This window comes from Eleutherodactylus coqui, chromosome 12 (assembly GCF_035609145.1).
Source record: "Eleutherodactylus coqui strain aEleCoq1 chromosome 12, aEleCoq1.hap1, whole genome shotgun sequence".
NCBI classification, from domain to species: Eukaryota; Metazoa; Chordata; class Amphibia; order Anura; family Eleutherodactylidae; genus Eleutherodactylus; species Eleutherodactylus coqui.
Window position 1 is genome coordinate 125,238,877 of NC_089848.1, and position 17,983 is coordinate 125,256,859.

Sequence of the window (17,983 nt, forward strand, 5' to 3'; positions counted from 1 at the left end):
TTGGGATTCTATATGCTGTGGATATTTACTCATCGGAGTCATCATGTGGACGAAGCATCCTTGCTGGATAACACTATTTTACTTCTTATTTTGTATACTTTACATGGAAGCACATGCTGAATCCCGCCATGAGGAAACCAACCAGACCTCCAGCCACAGAGGACTTCTGCAAACTCTCCATACTTTCTTCTCTGGAAATGAAACAGATCTCCGCAGGAACAGCTCAAAAGAGATTTTAACATTGTTGCTGGATAAGGTCGAATGTCCTGTCGGCAGACAGCAAACCTGCAATCGGGTCAGTAAGTGGATCATGGAAACTTAAGCGCCAAATGCGTTTTGCAGTTCATGCTAATATTCAGTCTGTAGTTTTCATCTTTACAGTTTGAGCTTTAAATGTAAAATTAGCTAATTCTTTTAATATGTTGGTGTTTTAGTTAAAATTGCAATGAATTGATGTTAATTTATTTAATTTTCTAATTTGTTTTCTACAAGTAATTACTATGATTAAAGTAGTTTTTCATTATTTTTTCAAGCCAAATGTGAATGTGTATTTTGTAATTGTGTAATTTATCATAAAAAAAAGAAAAAATCATATATAGGATAGAACAGACAGAAAGAGAATGAGAGAGACGGAGAGAGATAGATGTCCAACGATTAGAATGTAATCCAATTAGGGCACCACAGCAGTGTAAATATAAGTAAATAGGCGATACTTAGTAGTGAGTTTAGTTAGAGGTAAGTATTTTGGCACACTCCATTAGTATTCCTGTAGCATTCTTTATGCCACACCACAGTTATTGTGTCAGCGTACGTGCTCAGAATATTTTAGCTTCAGTTCAGCACCACTGAACATCTAAAGAACTTGAGTCAAACCTAGTTTAGAAAGAAAAGTTAAGCCTTTGAATTGCAAGGGAGATAATTTTTGGAGATTTTCATTTTCATTGAAAATACATAAAATTTAAGAAAATTTAGTTGCTCCATTTACTTGCATTTTGACTTTAACTACAAAAACAAGTAAACTTTATAAATTGCTAAGAATTTACTCACTTTCTCAACCTCCTTAATAAAATATTTTTACTACAACTCAAAGCCATGAATAGTATTTCTCTAACTACTTTTGTTATTATACCGTAACCATAAATGTAGTTATTTTGATGTATTTTAGCCCATATATAAGGGGATCTCTATAATTCTCATGAATATGTTAATTTTACCTATTGTGGATTAAATAGTTTTTTTAAAAACCAAAGTAATAGGACTGGCCTCCGAAAGCAAAGTGCTAAAATGTATCTACTTTTGGTACACTAACCCACTAAATAGTTTAAACAATCGTATTTACACTACAATGGAGCAGTTCATCACGGCAGTGGTCTCCTCACGGAGTATAGCCATGCAACTACTTCAGGGGGAAAAATATACATTGTGTTATCCCTACTGTACATCTTGTGGAGGTGGTGCCTAAAAAATTATGAAAGAATATTAAAGAGAGAATCTCTGTGTCAAGCTCCACCCCCACAGGTCCGGGACTTAGCATAACATAGTGCGTCCATTTTGGCCAGAGTGTTCCTTTAAAATTCATCTATAAAATGTGAGCATTTGAACACTATATAAAAATTGCTGCCAGTTCGGGGACACTTTCTATATATTAAAGGTCCTTATAAGTTCCACTTATTGAATAGATATAATTTTGATTGATTCTAAAAACAGGCACAATAGCCAACTATTTAAGGTTAACCAAGGTTAGGAATTTATCCCCCCCCCCCCCCACCCCCCAGTATCATACCTATCATAAAGACAGGGTATGCAACTGCTGTTAGCCTAACACTTGAGGATTACAGGCTATGAAGTGCTTCCCCTACTTGCCATGAAATAGCTATAGTAGCCATTTGTAACCCTCAATACGAATAATCCATAGCATGCAGATTTATACTGCGCCCATTGAATTCAATACCAGTCATATCCATATGCAGTTATCACCCTCTAATGGTCAGAAAAGCCAGAATAATGTAGCTCCTCGTTATAGTCTTATGAGAAGTCTTGGTCCTACTCTTTCAACCACTGTTGGATGCTTCTAAGCATATGACATGTTGCATTGTCTTGCTGGACGATGCTATCTGTCCCAGGGAAGACAAACAGCATGTACGGGTGTATGTGGTCTGCAAGGATGGATTCATAACCAAACTGGTTCAGAGTGCCTTCCACATGGAGGAGCGGCCCAGAGAATGCCATTAAAAACTTCCCATAACACTGTCTCCATCAGCTTGTGTTCTTCCAGAATGGTTGCAGGGTATTTGTTCACACCTGACACCAATGTCCATCCGTTCGCTGAAGCAGAAAACATCACACGGAGGAGTCAATCCTTTGCCAATCAGTGATGGTCCAATTCGGATACCACTGTGCAAATTGAAGCCTTTTCTTCTGATGTATATTTGTTGGCATAAGTGCAGTGACCATCCATCTACTTCGGAGCCCCATACGCAGTAGGGTTTGCTGAACTGTTGTACTAGACACAGGTCTAGCAGCCCCTTGGTTCATTTCCATAGGGAGATGCCCCACTGTAGCGTATCAGTGGGGCTCTTATGCACATTCATAGCACAATTCATTCAATGTCCCTTGGAGCTTTCTAGTTTTCATGTTGCTTATTCCCTATGGTGCCATTAGTCCACTATACACTTTCACCACAGCAGCACACAAACAATTCACAAACTGCGCAGTTTGAGAAATACTGCCACCCTTGGCCCAAGAGCTGATAATCATCCCTTTTTGCAACTCTGATAAATTGCTTCTTTTACCCCTGACAATGAGTGATATGGGAGCAGACAGCCTATTGTACCCTTTATATAGTCACCAAGCCGGCCCATGCCACGTCACTTCCTTCATGGACTATGTACTACTGATAGAGCCGGTCATAATAATGTGACTCGACTGTGTATAACTTTATTATATCTCCTCACAGCATAAAAATATATTAAAAGGCATAAGATCCTCAGAGACACAGCAAACTATTTGTTACAAATCATATCCAGACAGAAAAAGAAATGATGCTGAAAAAACCCTCCATAATAACAGTATAAATCATATCGTAGAATCATGTAGTGCATAATAAATAGGTTAGAGTTTACACAAGAGATCCATAGGCCGAATGCCCACGGACGGATCATCGCTGCGGAATTCGCGGTCAGACACCCACTGCGAATTCCGCAGCAATGTCCGTCCATAGACATGCCATGTTAAATGCTTCTCCCCTGCCCACGAGCAAAATCAACTGTGATGTTCTGATCGCGGGGGAGAATCGCAGCATGTTCTATTTTGTGCAGAAAAGTGCATGGATGGCTTCCATTGCGGTCAATGGAAGCTGTCCATCCCGTGATACCTTAGCTGTGAAAACTGCAGAAGTATTGCGAGAATCCACTTTACCACCCAGCGCCAGGACGTCATGTGCGCAGGCTCGCCGGCCAAGACATTTACAGTGGATCCGGGCAAGTGGGTATGTGTCTCTGGGGGGGCGTTGGATCTGATTCTGCTGCAAAATTTCACAGCCGGAATCTGACCCGGCCGTGGGCAGGAGGCCATAATGAGAGAGATATATAAGGCATGTACACCGTATACAGACCAAGTAGTTGTTGAATCCAGTTTGTCAAGGCGTCCTTATTAATCCCTATTGCTAAAATAATAACCCAAAACAGATGCATTTAATTGAAAACAATTGCACCCCAATGTGTCTACTTCTTCACAGCCCCGGCCCAACCCTTCATCATCCTCCATCAGCTGACGGCTAGCTGGCCTCGTGAGCTCCCCCGCTTTCTTCTGGCTAGAGCAGATCTGATTGGTCCAAGTCTTTTCTAAACAAACCTACAAGCTTCTCATATAAATGTGCTCAGAGATGTTGTAGATAACCTTCTTCTAATCTAACGAAGTGTTTCCGTGTTTTCTTAACGTTAGAAGCAACTTATCTCAAGCAAAATATATGTGACTGCTGTCATTCGTTAATTGAATTAGACGGGACTTTGTTATCATCAAACATTATATTACAGACGCCAAAAACAGATTCGAAGGACAAACTTCTGTTCTCACATTTCCACGGTGGCATAATGCAACATCTGTGGATTCTATTAATCGACACCGCAGTGGGAGGACGCGGCTACAAAATGCGTTGTGCACAAGGCACATCCTCCCATATTGTGGAGGGAGTGTCTTCATACAGACTGTTACTCACACATGTCTGTGACTCAAAATAGACGGTTTTACATCGTTATTAAATCATGCTACAAAATGTATGCGGCGTTTCAGAATAAATTGGATCAGCGTCTAAACAAACTGTTCTTACACACAAATTGTCTCACATAACGTCTAAGTTCACTGAAAAGAGTAACAAAAATATACTGAACATTAGGAGCAGATTTACTAATACTGTGTAATATTAGACAGCTAACTTAGACTAGACGGACTTAAAATGCAGCAGTTTATGACAATGGGACCTATTTACTTAGGCCGCCTGCACACAGTGGAGCCAGATGCGTGTTCCCGCAGCAAATTCCAGCTCTGACCCTGCGTACCTGTATTTTCTCTTCTGTACTGCGGACGATCATGGCGACATGCACAGTACAGATTTTTTTTCCGACTCTTTATTTTTCCCACGCCATTGCTAGGTGATGATACGGAATACGCGACCTGTCTGCAACGTTATTTACAGACGGACCGCATAGCTTCCATTGACTTCAATAGAACCCATCTGCGCAGAGTCCGTGCAAAAATGGAGCATGCTGCAATTTTTCCTTCACTCGGGGAAACCACAATTGGTTTACGTGAGTATGCAGGAAGAATCGATTTCCCATAACATACTATTAACGGTATTTGCTGCCTGCCGCGGATTCCGCAGCAAAAATCTGCCCATGTGCAGGCGACCTTAGACTGGCATTTCATGCTCTGGTCTAAGTAAACTTTGCACATAGCTAATTCTGACAAATGTATTAAGTGACTGGCATCTCTTAACACATTAGCCATATCTGGCAGCACCTCAGTTTCTGGAGTACCTTATAATAAACATGATGGGCAATGTGCAGCTACATGCAAGATTTGAAAAAGTGGTATAGTCCAATGTAAAATCCCCAAAAGTTGCAAAATTTTGTTATGTGCACCTAAATTGCAACTTTTGTAAAACTTTTGGAAAACTGGCGCACAAAAACACAAAAGATAATAACTACCTCCCAATGAATCTGCAGATAATAAATCTGGTGCATGTTTAGACTTCCTAGACTAATGTTTTACCACCTATTAATTGCCCTAGTTGGCCAGACGTTGCACCTAAACTTTGGTACAATTCTTGGCACATAATGTTGCATTCAAGCCGCACCACATTCCCGTGTCTGTGAGTGCATAATGATGAGTGAACTTTTACAAAATGTTCAGCTCAGTCTGAATTAGTTCTAACCCAACCAATAGTTCTTAGACCCATAAAAGCCCTGTATAACGCTCTCAGAGTGTTATACGGGGCTTTGGCTATTGCTCATAGACTGTTTCATATACCAATGTTCAGGACTAGTGTTGAGCAAACCGAACCAGTAGAATCCTGTTCTGGGTCAAACTTTGCTATGAGCTTGGTTCACGTTTGTGCTGAAGCGAACTCTTAGCAAAGTTCGACCTGAAACAGATTTACACAAGTTCTCTTGACTCAACACTAATCCTAAATGTGATGCAAAGCATGTAGGGCAGTTTTCTGGCTCAATTTGCACCAGAAAACTGGCACATTTTCAATAGTAAAGTTGTCCTGTTACCTCCAATAAGCCGTACAAGACAGCTGTCAGACGAACACTCATTTAATGATAACGATTATCCACTCAGTCTCATCCGGCCTTCGGTCACTCTACGGATCAATGTTCTTCACACATTCCTGTCTTTCACGGCTTCTTTCAGTTTGGTGATTGACAAGTTGGTGGTGGCTTTGATTGTATTTCACCATCTTGTTCTTTGCCATCCTGATCTTCTCTTTCCATTGACTTTGCCCAGCATCAGTCCTGTTTCCAGTGAGTTAGCTTGAATCACATGGCCAGAAAAAGAGAGCCGCTGTTTGATGATTTTGCCCCCTAGTGATATTTTCGGTTTGACGCGATCTAACAGTACCTTGTTTGTTGTCATGGCAGTCCGAGGTATCCGCAGCATTCTCCTCCAGCACCAGAGTCAAAACGCATCAATCTTCCTTCTGTCTGGTTTCCTGGGCATCCAACTTTCACAACCATACGTCGTTATGGGAAAGACGATTGCATTGACCAGTCTGGTTTTTGTTGCAATGCTAATATCCTTGCTTTCCCAGATCTTTTCCATTCCTTGCATTGCATTCCCACCAAGTGTGATCCGTCTCTTGATCTCAGGATCAGGTTGCCCGTTGCAATCGATTTTTGGATCCAAGGAAGATGAAATCTTGGACCGACTCGACTTCTTTGTTGTTAATTTTTATGTTCAATGTACCATTGCCTACTGCGACTCATGACTTTTGTTTTCTTGCTGTTGAGATACAGTCCCATGCGTAAATGAATACTCATTACTGATAGAGCCAAACATGAATACTTATCACAAATCACAAAGGCAGAGGAGACAATTGGATCCCACACTCTTCTGGCAACTGCTTATGTCCTAGCTGACCAAAAAGATTGGGCAAGATGATGATACTCATTTCCCCAAATCAGCCATAAGGGAAAGTTTGGAGACTTCAATACAAAATAGATGCCGCAGTTTCTAGCAGTGTCATTCCTTATTATTTTCAGGCAGATGTGGTTCCACCTTGCCACACACGTTTCACTTTCGGCTATCTGGAAAGGCAGCACCAGAGAACCTTGTTGATACCACTAAGTAGGATGCAGTCTTTGCTGCAGAATCCCCAAACTGTTACTTGAATAGATGGTCTCGGTTGTGTGGCTGCTGATGCAGCATAGGGCCGAGGCATGGTACCTGATGGTGTGAACTGTGACATAGTGCTCAGACAGGCAATGGTCAGGGCTGAGCATGTGGGAATGTGTGCGATATGTAGTGCTGTATTCAGGCCATCTGCACATGGGTGGGTTAGACCCAGCATGCGGGATTCCTACAGTGGAGTTCGACCCAGTGCCAGGCCTGCCTACCTGCTCTGTGTCTTCTCCATCTTCTCCTGTGCTGCCAATGTGCCAGTGATGCCGCACCATCACTATGGCGATGACGCGGCCTCCTCTGCCACCAATGTGCCGGCTGGCGCATGCGCGGTTGAGTGGACGTCGTGCCGTCGCAATAGCGATGACGCGGCTCCTGCGGCCATTCTGCAATGATGATTGCGGAATGGCAGCGGCACAGACGACTTCCATTGACTTCAAATCGCAATTGATTTCCACTCGTGCAGGAAATCGTGTTTTTCCATAGCATGCTATGGGCTGGATTTGCTTCGAAATCTGGAGGCGGAATCCCGCTCCGGATTTGGCAATGCAAATCCACCCTTGGACAGGAGGCGGAGTTCATGCTGCCATAGGCACTTTAAGTTTTCACACCTTCTACTAAGTCAAGTTAAAGCTGCTGACAAACAATTCAGATAGCTGTACAAAGTGGCCCGACAGCTATTGCTCCTGATTCCTTTATACACATGCACACTTGCACAAGCTTATTGTATAGATATGATACCAGAAGAATGCTTACTATCCTGGTATATTTCATATAGAGTACATATGTAGTGGCCCAGCGGGTCCTACAGAACATTCACAGCAGCACTTGTCCTGTCTCACGTGTCTATGTGCTTGGACATAGAATAATAATAATAATCTTTATTTGTATAGCGCCAACTTATACAGCAGCGCTTGGAAGGTGCCATCTGAGACCCTGTTTCTCCCTCTCTTCTAAGCCTAGAGCTTAGCTCTGATGTCAGCTGGTGTCCTATTGGCTGATAGGCAGCTTCAAACTCACTGGTGCAGAGTCCAAGGGCGGGAAAGCAACAACACAAGTCCCTATGCAGCAGAGGGAGGAGTTGAAAAAGTGCTGGAAGGAGAAGAGGTTATAAAAGGAGAAGTCAGTGAGCAGTTAGGCAGACTCAGCCAGAAGTGAGAGAGATGAGGTTGCAGTCAGGTTGTCAGAGAGGAGGAGGTACGCGTACAGAAGCAAGTCCGCAGTGCAGCACGTTGTTTTCCCAGGGTTGAACGAGGTTTCATTCCGCTCCCTTGAGGTTTCAGAGCAGAGAGGATAAGTGCCTTTCCGAGGTCGGTCTTCCACTAAACAGTGTCTAAAACGGTACTGGTGTATCTTAATGCCACCAGGAAGTGCTGGTGGAGACAAGATTGCCAGGGGGTTGACGCCCCCTGTTCCTAATTGGCCTTCGGCAGCCTCCTCTCTCAGGTTCTCTCTTCCGCTGGCTCTCCTCTCCCACCAGCTGCTGGGGGCCGCTGTGGGGGGCGCCGTCGCTGCTGGGGGCCGCTGTGGGGGGCGCTGTCACCGCTGGGGGCTCGTCATTACTGAGATAAGTGAGGTGCAGGCTGGGAGAGGTGAGGGCCTGTGTTATGGGTGTTTTGGGTTTGTTAAATACAGTTATACATTACAATTATACATATTTGTTATTTAACCCCTTCCCGCTGCAGGACGTAAGTTTACGTCCTGGCAGCCTGGTACTTCCCGCAACAGGACGTAAACTTACGTCCTGGAGATAGCGCGGGATCACATAAGATCCCGCGCTACCCCGCAGCAGGGGCTGGCTGTCAGTCACAGCCGGCATCCCGCTGCAACAGCAGGGGGACATCGGAGATGCGCCCCCCGCTGTTAACCCCTTCCCTGCCTGCTAAGTAGATCTTGGCAGGGAAAGAGTTCACAGAGGGAGCGGACTCCCTCTGTGTCTCCGGCCGGAACTCGCGATGTCATCGCGAGAGCCCGGCCTGTCACCATGGTAACAGGACGCCAGACATCGGCGTCCTGTATTACCAGTGCCTGAGATCGCTGTATAAGCGATAAGGCATGGCAGAGCATTAGCTCTGCCATGCCTTATGACAGCGATCATCAGGGCCGTGGTTAAAGTCCCTCAGAGGGACACAAACAGTGTAAAAAAAACAAAGATTAAAAAAATGAATAAAAAAAAATGTAAAAAAAGAGTAAAAAAAACATTTTTTATGCTTTTTCTCAGATTAGCATAAAAAAAGATAAAAAAAAAAATAAAACCCCACATATTTGGTATTGTCGCGTCCGTAACGACGTGTACAATAAGTTGCACATGCTTTTGACTGTGCACGGAAAAAAACCCCCCAAAAAACGCTAAAAAACTGAGGCAAAATGCTAATTTTTAGCATTTTGCCTCACTAAAAACGCAAAAAAAGTGATCAAAAAAGCCGTATGTACCCCAAATGGTACCAGTAAAAACTACAGCTCGTCTTGCAAAAAATAAGCCCTCACAGAGTGCGGAACATCAAAAAATAGAAAAGTTACAGGACTTTAAATGCAGCGATTTAGAATAGAAAAAAGATTTCCCAAAAAAAGGGTTTTTATTGCAAAAAAGTGGGAAAACCTAAAAAAAATGTAAGAATTTTGGTATCGTTGTAACCGTACCGGTCCGCAGAAAAAATGGAATGTCTCATTTATGCTGCATGATTAACGCTGTAAAAAAAAATCAATGGCAGAATTGATGCATTTTCTCTCCCTGCTATCATAAAAAAAAAAAAAAAGGTTTACAATATAGTCTATATACCCAAAAGTGGCACCGATAAAAACTACAGTTCGCCACGCAAAAAACAAGCCCTCATACGGCCGCGTCGATGGAAAAATAAAAAAGTTATGACTTTTGATAAACGAAGAAAAAAATCCGCCAAAAATTGTTGCGTCCTTAAGCCCAAAATAGGCCATGTCATGAAGGGGTTAAACTATAAAGATCGCGGATTTATGGATTTGTTTTTCGAAGTGACACACCACCTGAGTCATGCTCGTTTTTTTGGCAAATTTTGACACACCGAGCTCAAAAGGTTGCCCATCACTGTGCTAGGACCTTCAGAGACCTGGAGGAATGCAGCCAATCGGGAGCTAGGGGTGTGACAAAGGTGTTCCTGCATCCAAGCCCTGTCAAACCCCTAGCTTCCAGTGGCGTCAAGATAATCAATACGGTCTAAAACTACCCGGTGAACTCAAAGCCAGGATTAGTCTATCAGCCACTTTAAACTCTGCTCCCTCTAAACTTCACTAAACTCTAATCATCCCTTCAGTGAGAATAACTAGGGGGGAAATTGTCCTTCAGAATAAGTTTCAAGTAAAAGAAAGGAGAGCATTGAAGTCAGTTCTTAGGCAAGACAATATTGCTCTGTCTACATCATGTTTAATTTACTGCATCCTGCTGCACCTTCTTGTACCATTTCAAGTACCGTTGTGGAAAATTGTGTATTCAACTGTTTTACAAAATATCAGCTTATGTAAATCTGCGTCCTCCCAGATTACTATCCCAAGCTATTGGATTTGTCTCAATTATTTCATCGGCATTCCATTCTGAGGGTCCAATTGGAGTACTGGCATCACATATGACAAAACAGGCCTTCCTGTAAGCATACCACAGTACGTTCCCTGGGTCGCTGTACAAACCCCAACCAAAGCACTTATGGCACCACTGTCAGGCGAGACCATAGAGGCACCTTTGACAACCCTTTTACAAAACTCATGGTCTCCCTCACTTTGGCGAGCTTTGGCTCAGCCATTCCACTACAGTGGAAGATTGTGGCAGGGGGAGACCCATGGAGAAGAAGAGAAACCTGCTTTTCTGTTGGAAAAAAGGTGCAATAACCAAGAACACTCCTAATCCTACCAGCAGCCTATGAACTGCATGCCACAGCTGTGGCTGCAGTTGCTGAAGTGCACAGTTAGTTAGTGGACAGTTTAAGTGGCCTCAAGCTCCAATTGGTAGTCTAAACTACCTTGTGTGGCGCAGAGTGTTAAGGCAGCAGAATACGTTCTCACTTATGTAAGAGAATAGAACTAAAAAACTGGCAGTGGAGAAGGCGCAACACTCCAGGTTAAAGCAAATAGGAAGTGACCAAAGGTTGGGAAAACTTCTCCTTTTATTTAATAAAGTACGTGATCAGCTTATGAAAACGCGTTCCGGAGAGAACCCCTTCGTCAGTTCAGCTGGTGTTTAAAACATACAAGCAATTGGTGGGTCCCAAAAGCGTTAATGATTAGATCTGTTTGCCTGTGGGGTGCGGGTCAGCCAGGACAGGAGCAGGAGAAGTTCTCACTTATGACCTAAAGATTGCAAGTTCAATCCCCCATGATTCAGGTAACCGGCTCAAGGTTGACTCAGCTTTCCATCCTTCTGAGGTCGGTAAAATGAGTAGACAGCTTGGTGGGGGGTAATAAATAAAAATTATCTGAAAGCGCTGCGGAATAAGTTGGCGCTATGAAGAACTACAATTGGTGACAACTCATGGATCTACTGTGTCTGGTGGTGAAGTCAACACATACAGCTTGGTGCTGCCCCATCCTCCACTGCATGTGCTCTTCAGATTGCAAAGGAAGCCGTATGGCAGGCATTCTCTATCTCTGATTGTGAGCTCCGTGCCGGATGGCCGCCGGCGAAGCTGCTTGGAGATCTGGCTACAGCCCCGGCTCATGCTCTATGCCTTTTGTTGCTTAGTTTAGTGCTCTTCCAGGACCTTGTGCCCGAGAAGCAGCGCAGCCAATCAGCTACAGGGGGCATCACCCCCCTGTCAATCTTGACACCACCAGCTATTGCTGGTGGCGTCAAGATACACTAATACCCAGTCTATGATCTATTAGTATACCCAAGTCTTTTTCACATGTGCTGCTGGCCAATTCCTCCAATTCTGTATGTGCTTTTTAAATTTTTCTTACCCAGATGTAGGACTTTGCATTTCTCCTTGTTAAATAAATGCCATTCTGTTAGTCGCAGACCACTGTTCAAGATTGTCTAGATCTTTTTGAATACTCTCCCTCTCTTCCCCAGTGTTAGCTATCCCTCCTAGCTGTGTGTCGACGGCAAATTTGATCAGTTTCCCATCAATTCCCTTCTCCAGATTATTTATAAAAATGTTGACCAACACTGGGCCTAGGACAGAGCCTTGTGGTCCCCACTTGATACATTCTTCTTGGATGTGCAGCCATTTATGACTACTCTTTGAGTACGATCACTCGGTCAGTTGTGAATCCACCTAACAGTTGCCTTGTCAATCCTATATTTGGTCATCTTTTCAGGCTCACAGGCAGGTAGCTTCCTGAATCCATCTTCTTCCCTTTTTTGAAGATAGTGACAACATTTGCCCTTTTCCAATCTTCTGGGACTTCTTCTGTTCTCCAGGAATTTTCAAAAATTATGGCGAGTGGTTCAGCAATTACCTTGCTGCTTCTTTCAGCATCCTAAAATGTAATTCATCTGGACCTTGAGACTTGAATTCATGTAAGTTAGCTAAGTGTTCCCTCACCATCTCTCGGCTTACAGATAGCCTGTATTCTTTTATTCCCCCAATAGCACAGGGAAGATCAGTTGATGTTCCATCTACTTTCTAAGAGAAAACAGATACAAAATAGGAATGTAAAAGTTCGGCCTTCTCAACATTATTCTTAACCAATTAACCATTTTCATCTTCTAAGCATCCAATAGCATTTTTGACTTACCTTTTGTTTTTGACATTCCCCCAAAATCCTTTTTTATTGCTTTTGGCCTCTGTTACAAGCCCCAATTCATTATCAGCTTTAGCTTCTCTGACACTTGCCCTACAGTTTCTGCAAACTGCATTATATTCTTCTTTAGATATTTCCCCCTCTTTCCATTTGATAATCATATTTTTCTTCCTTCCATTTATGTTATGTGGGTTGGTTCTGGTGCTGTATTTATGTTCTGTTGGTTAGTTCTGGTGCAGTGCATATTCACTGAGCTGTTCTGGTGTTGGTATACTGCTATCTTGCAGCTTTCTGCACAAGCAAACTACATGCATATTGCCTATCTGTACAATATATGCAGTTTTTTCTTATGATGGGGGGGGGGGGTTGCCATCTAACCTAAAGCCGAAAACGAGCACATAATTTAGCTGAGGTAAGGAATGTAGTTCTGTTGCATAAATTTTTCTAAGGATTTCAGAAGTGTACATTATACATCAAGTCTCCTGAATACATCAAGTAATGCAGTTCCATAATGACATGCAGTAGATTGTTGACCTCAAATTAGTTGTATTGTATCTGTAGAATTCATAATTGAAGTTAACGTAAATCTCACTCAACAAGTTCATCTCATCCTTAACAATTTGCCTTATCTTATACTTCTTGTTACTATGGTTTTAGTGTCTTCAAGCCGATACTCTTCTATCAATGGCTGGTAAAGGCCTCGGGAGTAAACTGGATGATGATACAATGCAGAAGATATCAGTCATTCTTCTCTTCTATATATTGAATAAGAAGGACTTCTGCTCCTCACCTGCTGATGTCCTGAACATGGACTACCTGTTCTATCGCAACGGTATACTCAACTTAAGGAAAGATGAAGACTGCCATTATTTGTCTACCAATGAATTAGAGGATATTCTTGAGGAAACAAGGAGATATTTCCAAATATCCCATGGACAAGGGGTAAGATTTGTGCCTGGTTTTCAATGAGCTATGTACAGTTCATAATGAGAACTATATATAATTTACTGTGTAGCAAGTTCAAACAACAGAGTACAGTCATACAGTCATGTCTGTCTTCTAGCTCTTCTCAATGGCACCATAAGGCACAGGCTTGTCAGCCTCCTCTAGGTACACCCATGGCGGCAGTGACCAATTTGAGAATATGATTCAGGGGTCACGTTAACCTGACAATGAATACGCAATAAAGTAGCAAAATCAGAATAGGTTGAGAACTGCTTTCCCATTATCAGTTATGAGGGAACTCTGGTGCCTGGCTCGGGGTCTCGCCCGTAATCTGGGATGGTGTTGGGGTCAATGTAGTTTGTTGCTGATAAGTCAGGCTCCATGATTGGTAATGATCACCATAGTGCTCTTGTCCTCATACTTGGGCAGGGGAACTGGTCATGCCATTTCAGGAGAGGGTGAAGTGTGGAAAAAATCCCTATTAATGACCCTTGCACGGAGCCCCCATGGGAAGCTGGAATATGATTCTGGAACAGACATATTTGCCTGCAAAGATCATTTTTATTAAACTTTGAACAAATAAACAGTCAAAACCCAAGCAAAATACGTCTTAGTACAACTGGACAAGTCCAGGGACTCTGCTTCAACGGTGTTAAACTCCAAAAGTCTCTACCCGTTTTTCGGGGAAAAACATATCTGTTATTATCTACCTGTCTGATAACTTGAGATATAAGACTTTAGCAGCTTCCGTGTTGCACCCACATTGCTGGACAGATGAGAGAGGAATGGGGAGGCAACAATCTCTCCAGGAACTTAACTCGGGCAGAACCCTTGCTTCTTGTTGAGAAGTTTGTGCCCACAGGGCTGATATTGCTCACCACAGCATTGCACAAGAGATTATCTCCATCCCCTCTCACTACAGCGTAGCTGAATACTCTGACTACTTCAAGTCACTTTCCTGCTCAAAGAGCTGTTCCCCATTCCTGCCTCCTCTTAAAGCCACAGTACTACTATACAATAAACATCTAATCAGCAAAAAAAAACAGTAAAAGGAAAATTGAACCCCCCATTACCGAGGGATGAGCTTAGTGGTTTATATGAGGAAGATATCCTGATATGGCTGGGAGGAACAGGCCTATGGCCTTCATTTATCGTTTATAGAGCCTCATCGGGGAATTGCAACTGATGAGTATTAGTGGAAGTCACATTAGTAATAGTGATCTCCATGTGGCCCCTATTATCCCAAGTAGTAATTGTGCTGTCAATGTGGCTCCCAGTAGTAATAGTGCTTCCCAAGTGGCCCTAGTAGTATTAGCACTCTCCATGTGGTCCTCACAGTACTAACGCTCCACTACACCATCTGGTACTCCCTGCCCACACTGTGAATTACATTAATGATGACCCCACACACATCCTGGTATCTCTCAATGCGGCACTGGGCACATTTTCAGTCCTCTTCCTCTGTCTTTGGTTTCTCTTGCTGTGAGGCACCAGACACAGTGGAAGAGAACAGAGGATAACCCAGTGCCGGCTTGGTGGCGCAATGAGAGAGACCAGCTACTTTCAGAGGGGTACATGTTCAGTGTGGTCTGCAGCAATGATCTAATTTCTAACTTGGTTGGGTCAGTGCTGCCTCTGCCCTCCGTCTGCTCTACCTGTGCTACTACCTGAGGACATCTTTCAAATATCCATACTCATCACTAACTTCACCTCACTTCCATAATAGGACAGGTAAAACAAGCCTCCTGCACTCAGGGAACCCAGAGAACACCAAAAAACACCAAATATTCCGTGATGTAAAGGGATCTCATGTGGTCAATAAAAGATAGTGATAGGACGGTGGTAAATCCTTAATATTTAAATAGAGTGAATACTCATCGACAAACAATACAAACGCACCGCGTTTCGGACCCAAAGGCGCTCCTTTACCAAGCACTAATCCTGGGCTGGCTGTGTTTCGATGTTTCAATGTCATTATCTGTAAAGATCTGGCTCTAATCCACATCTCCATGGACAGAGGCGAGGTCCTGATTATTCTTGGCACTTCTGTAATGAGATGCCCTCTTTACTGTTGGTACGCAAAGCAGCTGGGGCAGAATTTTTCACCTAATTTCCGAAAATGCTAAACATCAAAAACTATTTATGTTCCATACTAGAAAAAAAAAGCAAAACCTAAAAGAACAATATATTGTGTGACCATACAGCAAAAAGTATAGAAGAGATTCAAGCATTCACGTGTATTAGTATATATCTGTGATGGGAGCCTGCTATAGACCCATAAGGTACTTCTGTATGACTACTTTATGTAGCGGCACAAAGAGCCATATTCTATGGAATGTGTGATAAACAATACCCTGGTTGCAGCACTGCAGGGCGTATTTTCATCTACTAGGATCATTGCTTCTAGAGTGGCTATGAGTCTCTTAAATGGACGTACCAAGTCAGCAGTTCATCTGGACGTTGTGATGTACAAATTGTCATATGTACGAATCCTGACTTTCCGCCCCTCGTATCGTTTCTCAGTGTTCAGATGTCAATTCTTTGGAGAAGGACTTTGGGGTGCTGCACAGTATTGATGAAATGAGTCTCCCCAGACTTGCAGAAGTGATTCTCACTGCTTCCATCCAACACATCTGCGTCAGGAGAGACACATTACCCAGCGTGGACTTCTTTACAGATTCCATTTTCAAGTCCCTAAATAGAACTAACGAGCTGTTCGCAGCAGGTACGTTTTCCTAAGCTCTTATGAATATTTATAAAATGTTCAAGGTTCCCCCTTTAATCAAGTTGTCGGTTTCATCTCTATGGGGCACGTCTAGTAAGATGTAACTGTCAGGTTTACGGTGTGTTCACACGTGGCAGGTTTTGTCGTGGATTTTTCAGCTGCAGTAAAATCTGCCATGCATCCAAGCATAAGGTTCGCCTAGTTAAAGGGAATGTGTCAACAGAAAATGACAATTTACATAAATCAAGTTTTTATGTTGCATGTTATACAATTATTTTTATACATTTTTGGTGTGTTTTTTTAGATTTTTGATGTCACGATCCATTTTTAAATGAAATCTTAAAATTCTGCATTTCTCACACTGACCGCTAAGCCTCATAATAGTTTGATACTTCCTGTTCCAATGAGAAAGCTTCTCAGCTGTCATTTTATTATCATCACAAGCAGGATTACAATGAGAGCTTTATACCTATATGTAGATAACGCAGGATCCACCACTCACAATAGGTGTTGTCACAGCTCGCCTCCTCCGCTTCCCTGCACAGTCGCAGCGCATGCTTACAACACTGTCCCATAGAAGTCAACTGAGTCTATGGCCCATGAAGCTGCTGTAAAGCATATTTCTAAATACTGATAACTGCAACTCAGGCAAGAAGGCCGCCTCACGGAAAATAAAAACAGGTTAGGGACATTGTACATTTGACACTATCTAGTTTTAATTGGGAAAACAATATGCTGGTGATTTAAGACCAAATGATTTGCATATGATATTAGATGGATGACACTTTTGCACCGCATTCATTTTCACTCTACAAAGTGATATACGGTACAGTGACAGTTGCATGAAAATTTAATGTACCTGTCACTGTTCTCTTAACGTTCTAATCACACAGAAATCTTTTCTAAGCTGCCTCTAAAAATAAGTTGCATTGCAGGGGTGAAGTAGCGCACCAAAACTTCTGTACTTACATGGCTGGATATACATTATATGGAAAATCACTGGGTATAACAGCAGAGGCATAACTTAAAGGGATTGCTTGGGACTTTTACTAGCGATGACCTATCTCGGGTTGATAGGTGGGGGTCTACCGCTTGGGATTCCTACCAATCAGCTGATCGCTGGGCCCACTGTCAGTGCAGACAGAACTGGAGGCGGGTAGCACTGTCAATGTTACAGTAGCTCAGTTTGGTATTATAGGCATGGCTCTACTGAATTCAATACTAGCTGTGTTTGCAATGCGAAAACAGGCCGCTACTATATGGACAGCATGATCTGCTTCCAACACTGTCTGTAGTGATACAGAACCTGGTGATCAGCTGCTTGGCAAAGATCCTGAATGGTAGACCCCCGCCATTCAACTATTGATGACCTAGATCATCAATAGTCTCAGATAACCTCTTTAAAGTTCCTGTGTCCCAACACCAAATATATAACTCCCCACTATCACTATCATCTACCTTGTGCCATTTAAAATACTAGCGTCTTCTTATGTGACAGAGGGATTTACGGCTCCCTCAGGCACCAAAGTACTGGTGGAACTGCTACTTCTGCACCCACTATAGTCACGCCTCTGGATAACAGTGCAAGAGAAGGTAGCCATAATACTAGTTACTAATGTTGAGAAAATCAAAACAGTCAAACCTTGTTTCGAGTTGAACCTTGCTAAAAATTTGACTTGGCATGAACCCAAATGTTGGGCGGTT

The 17,983-nt window shown here is 42.8% G+C and overlaps 1 protein-coding gene across 1 annotated transcript; it reads left to right on the forward strand.

Moving 5' to 3' along the window:
- Nucleotides 1–103: 103 nt before the first annotated feature.
- On the forward strand, nt 104–17,645 carry LOC136586590 (zinc transporter ZIP12-like). Its single transcript, XM_066584723.1, has 4 exons — nt 104–295; nt 13,267–13,551; nt 16,078–16,279; nt 17,575–17,645. The coding sequence occupies exons 1-4, from the start codon at nt 104–106 to the stop codon at nt 17,643–17,645; spliced, it is 750 nt and encodes a 249-aa protein (XP_066440820.1).
- Nucleotides 17,646–17,983: the final 338 nt, after the last annotated feature.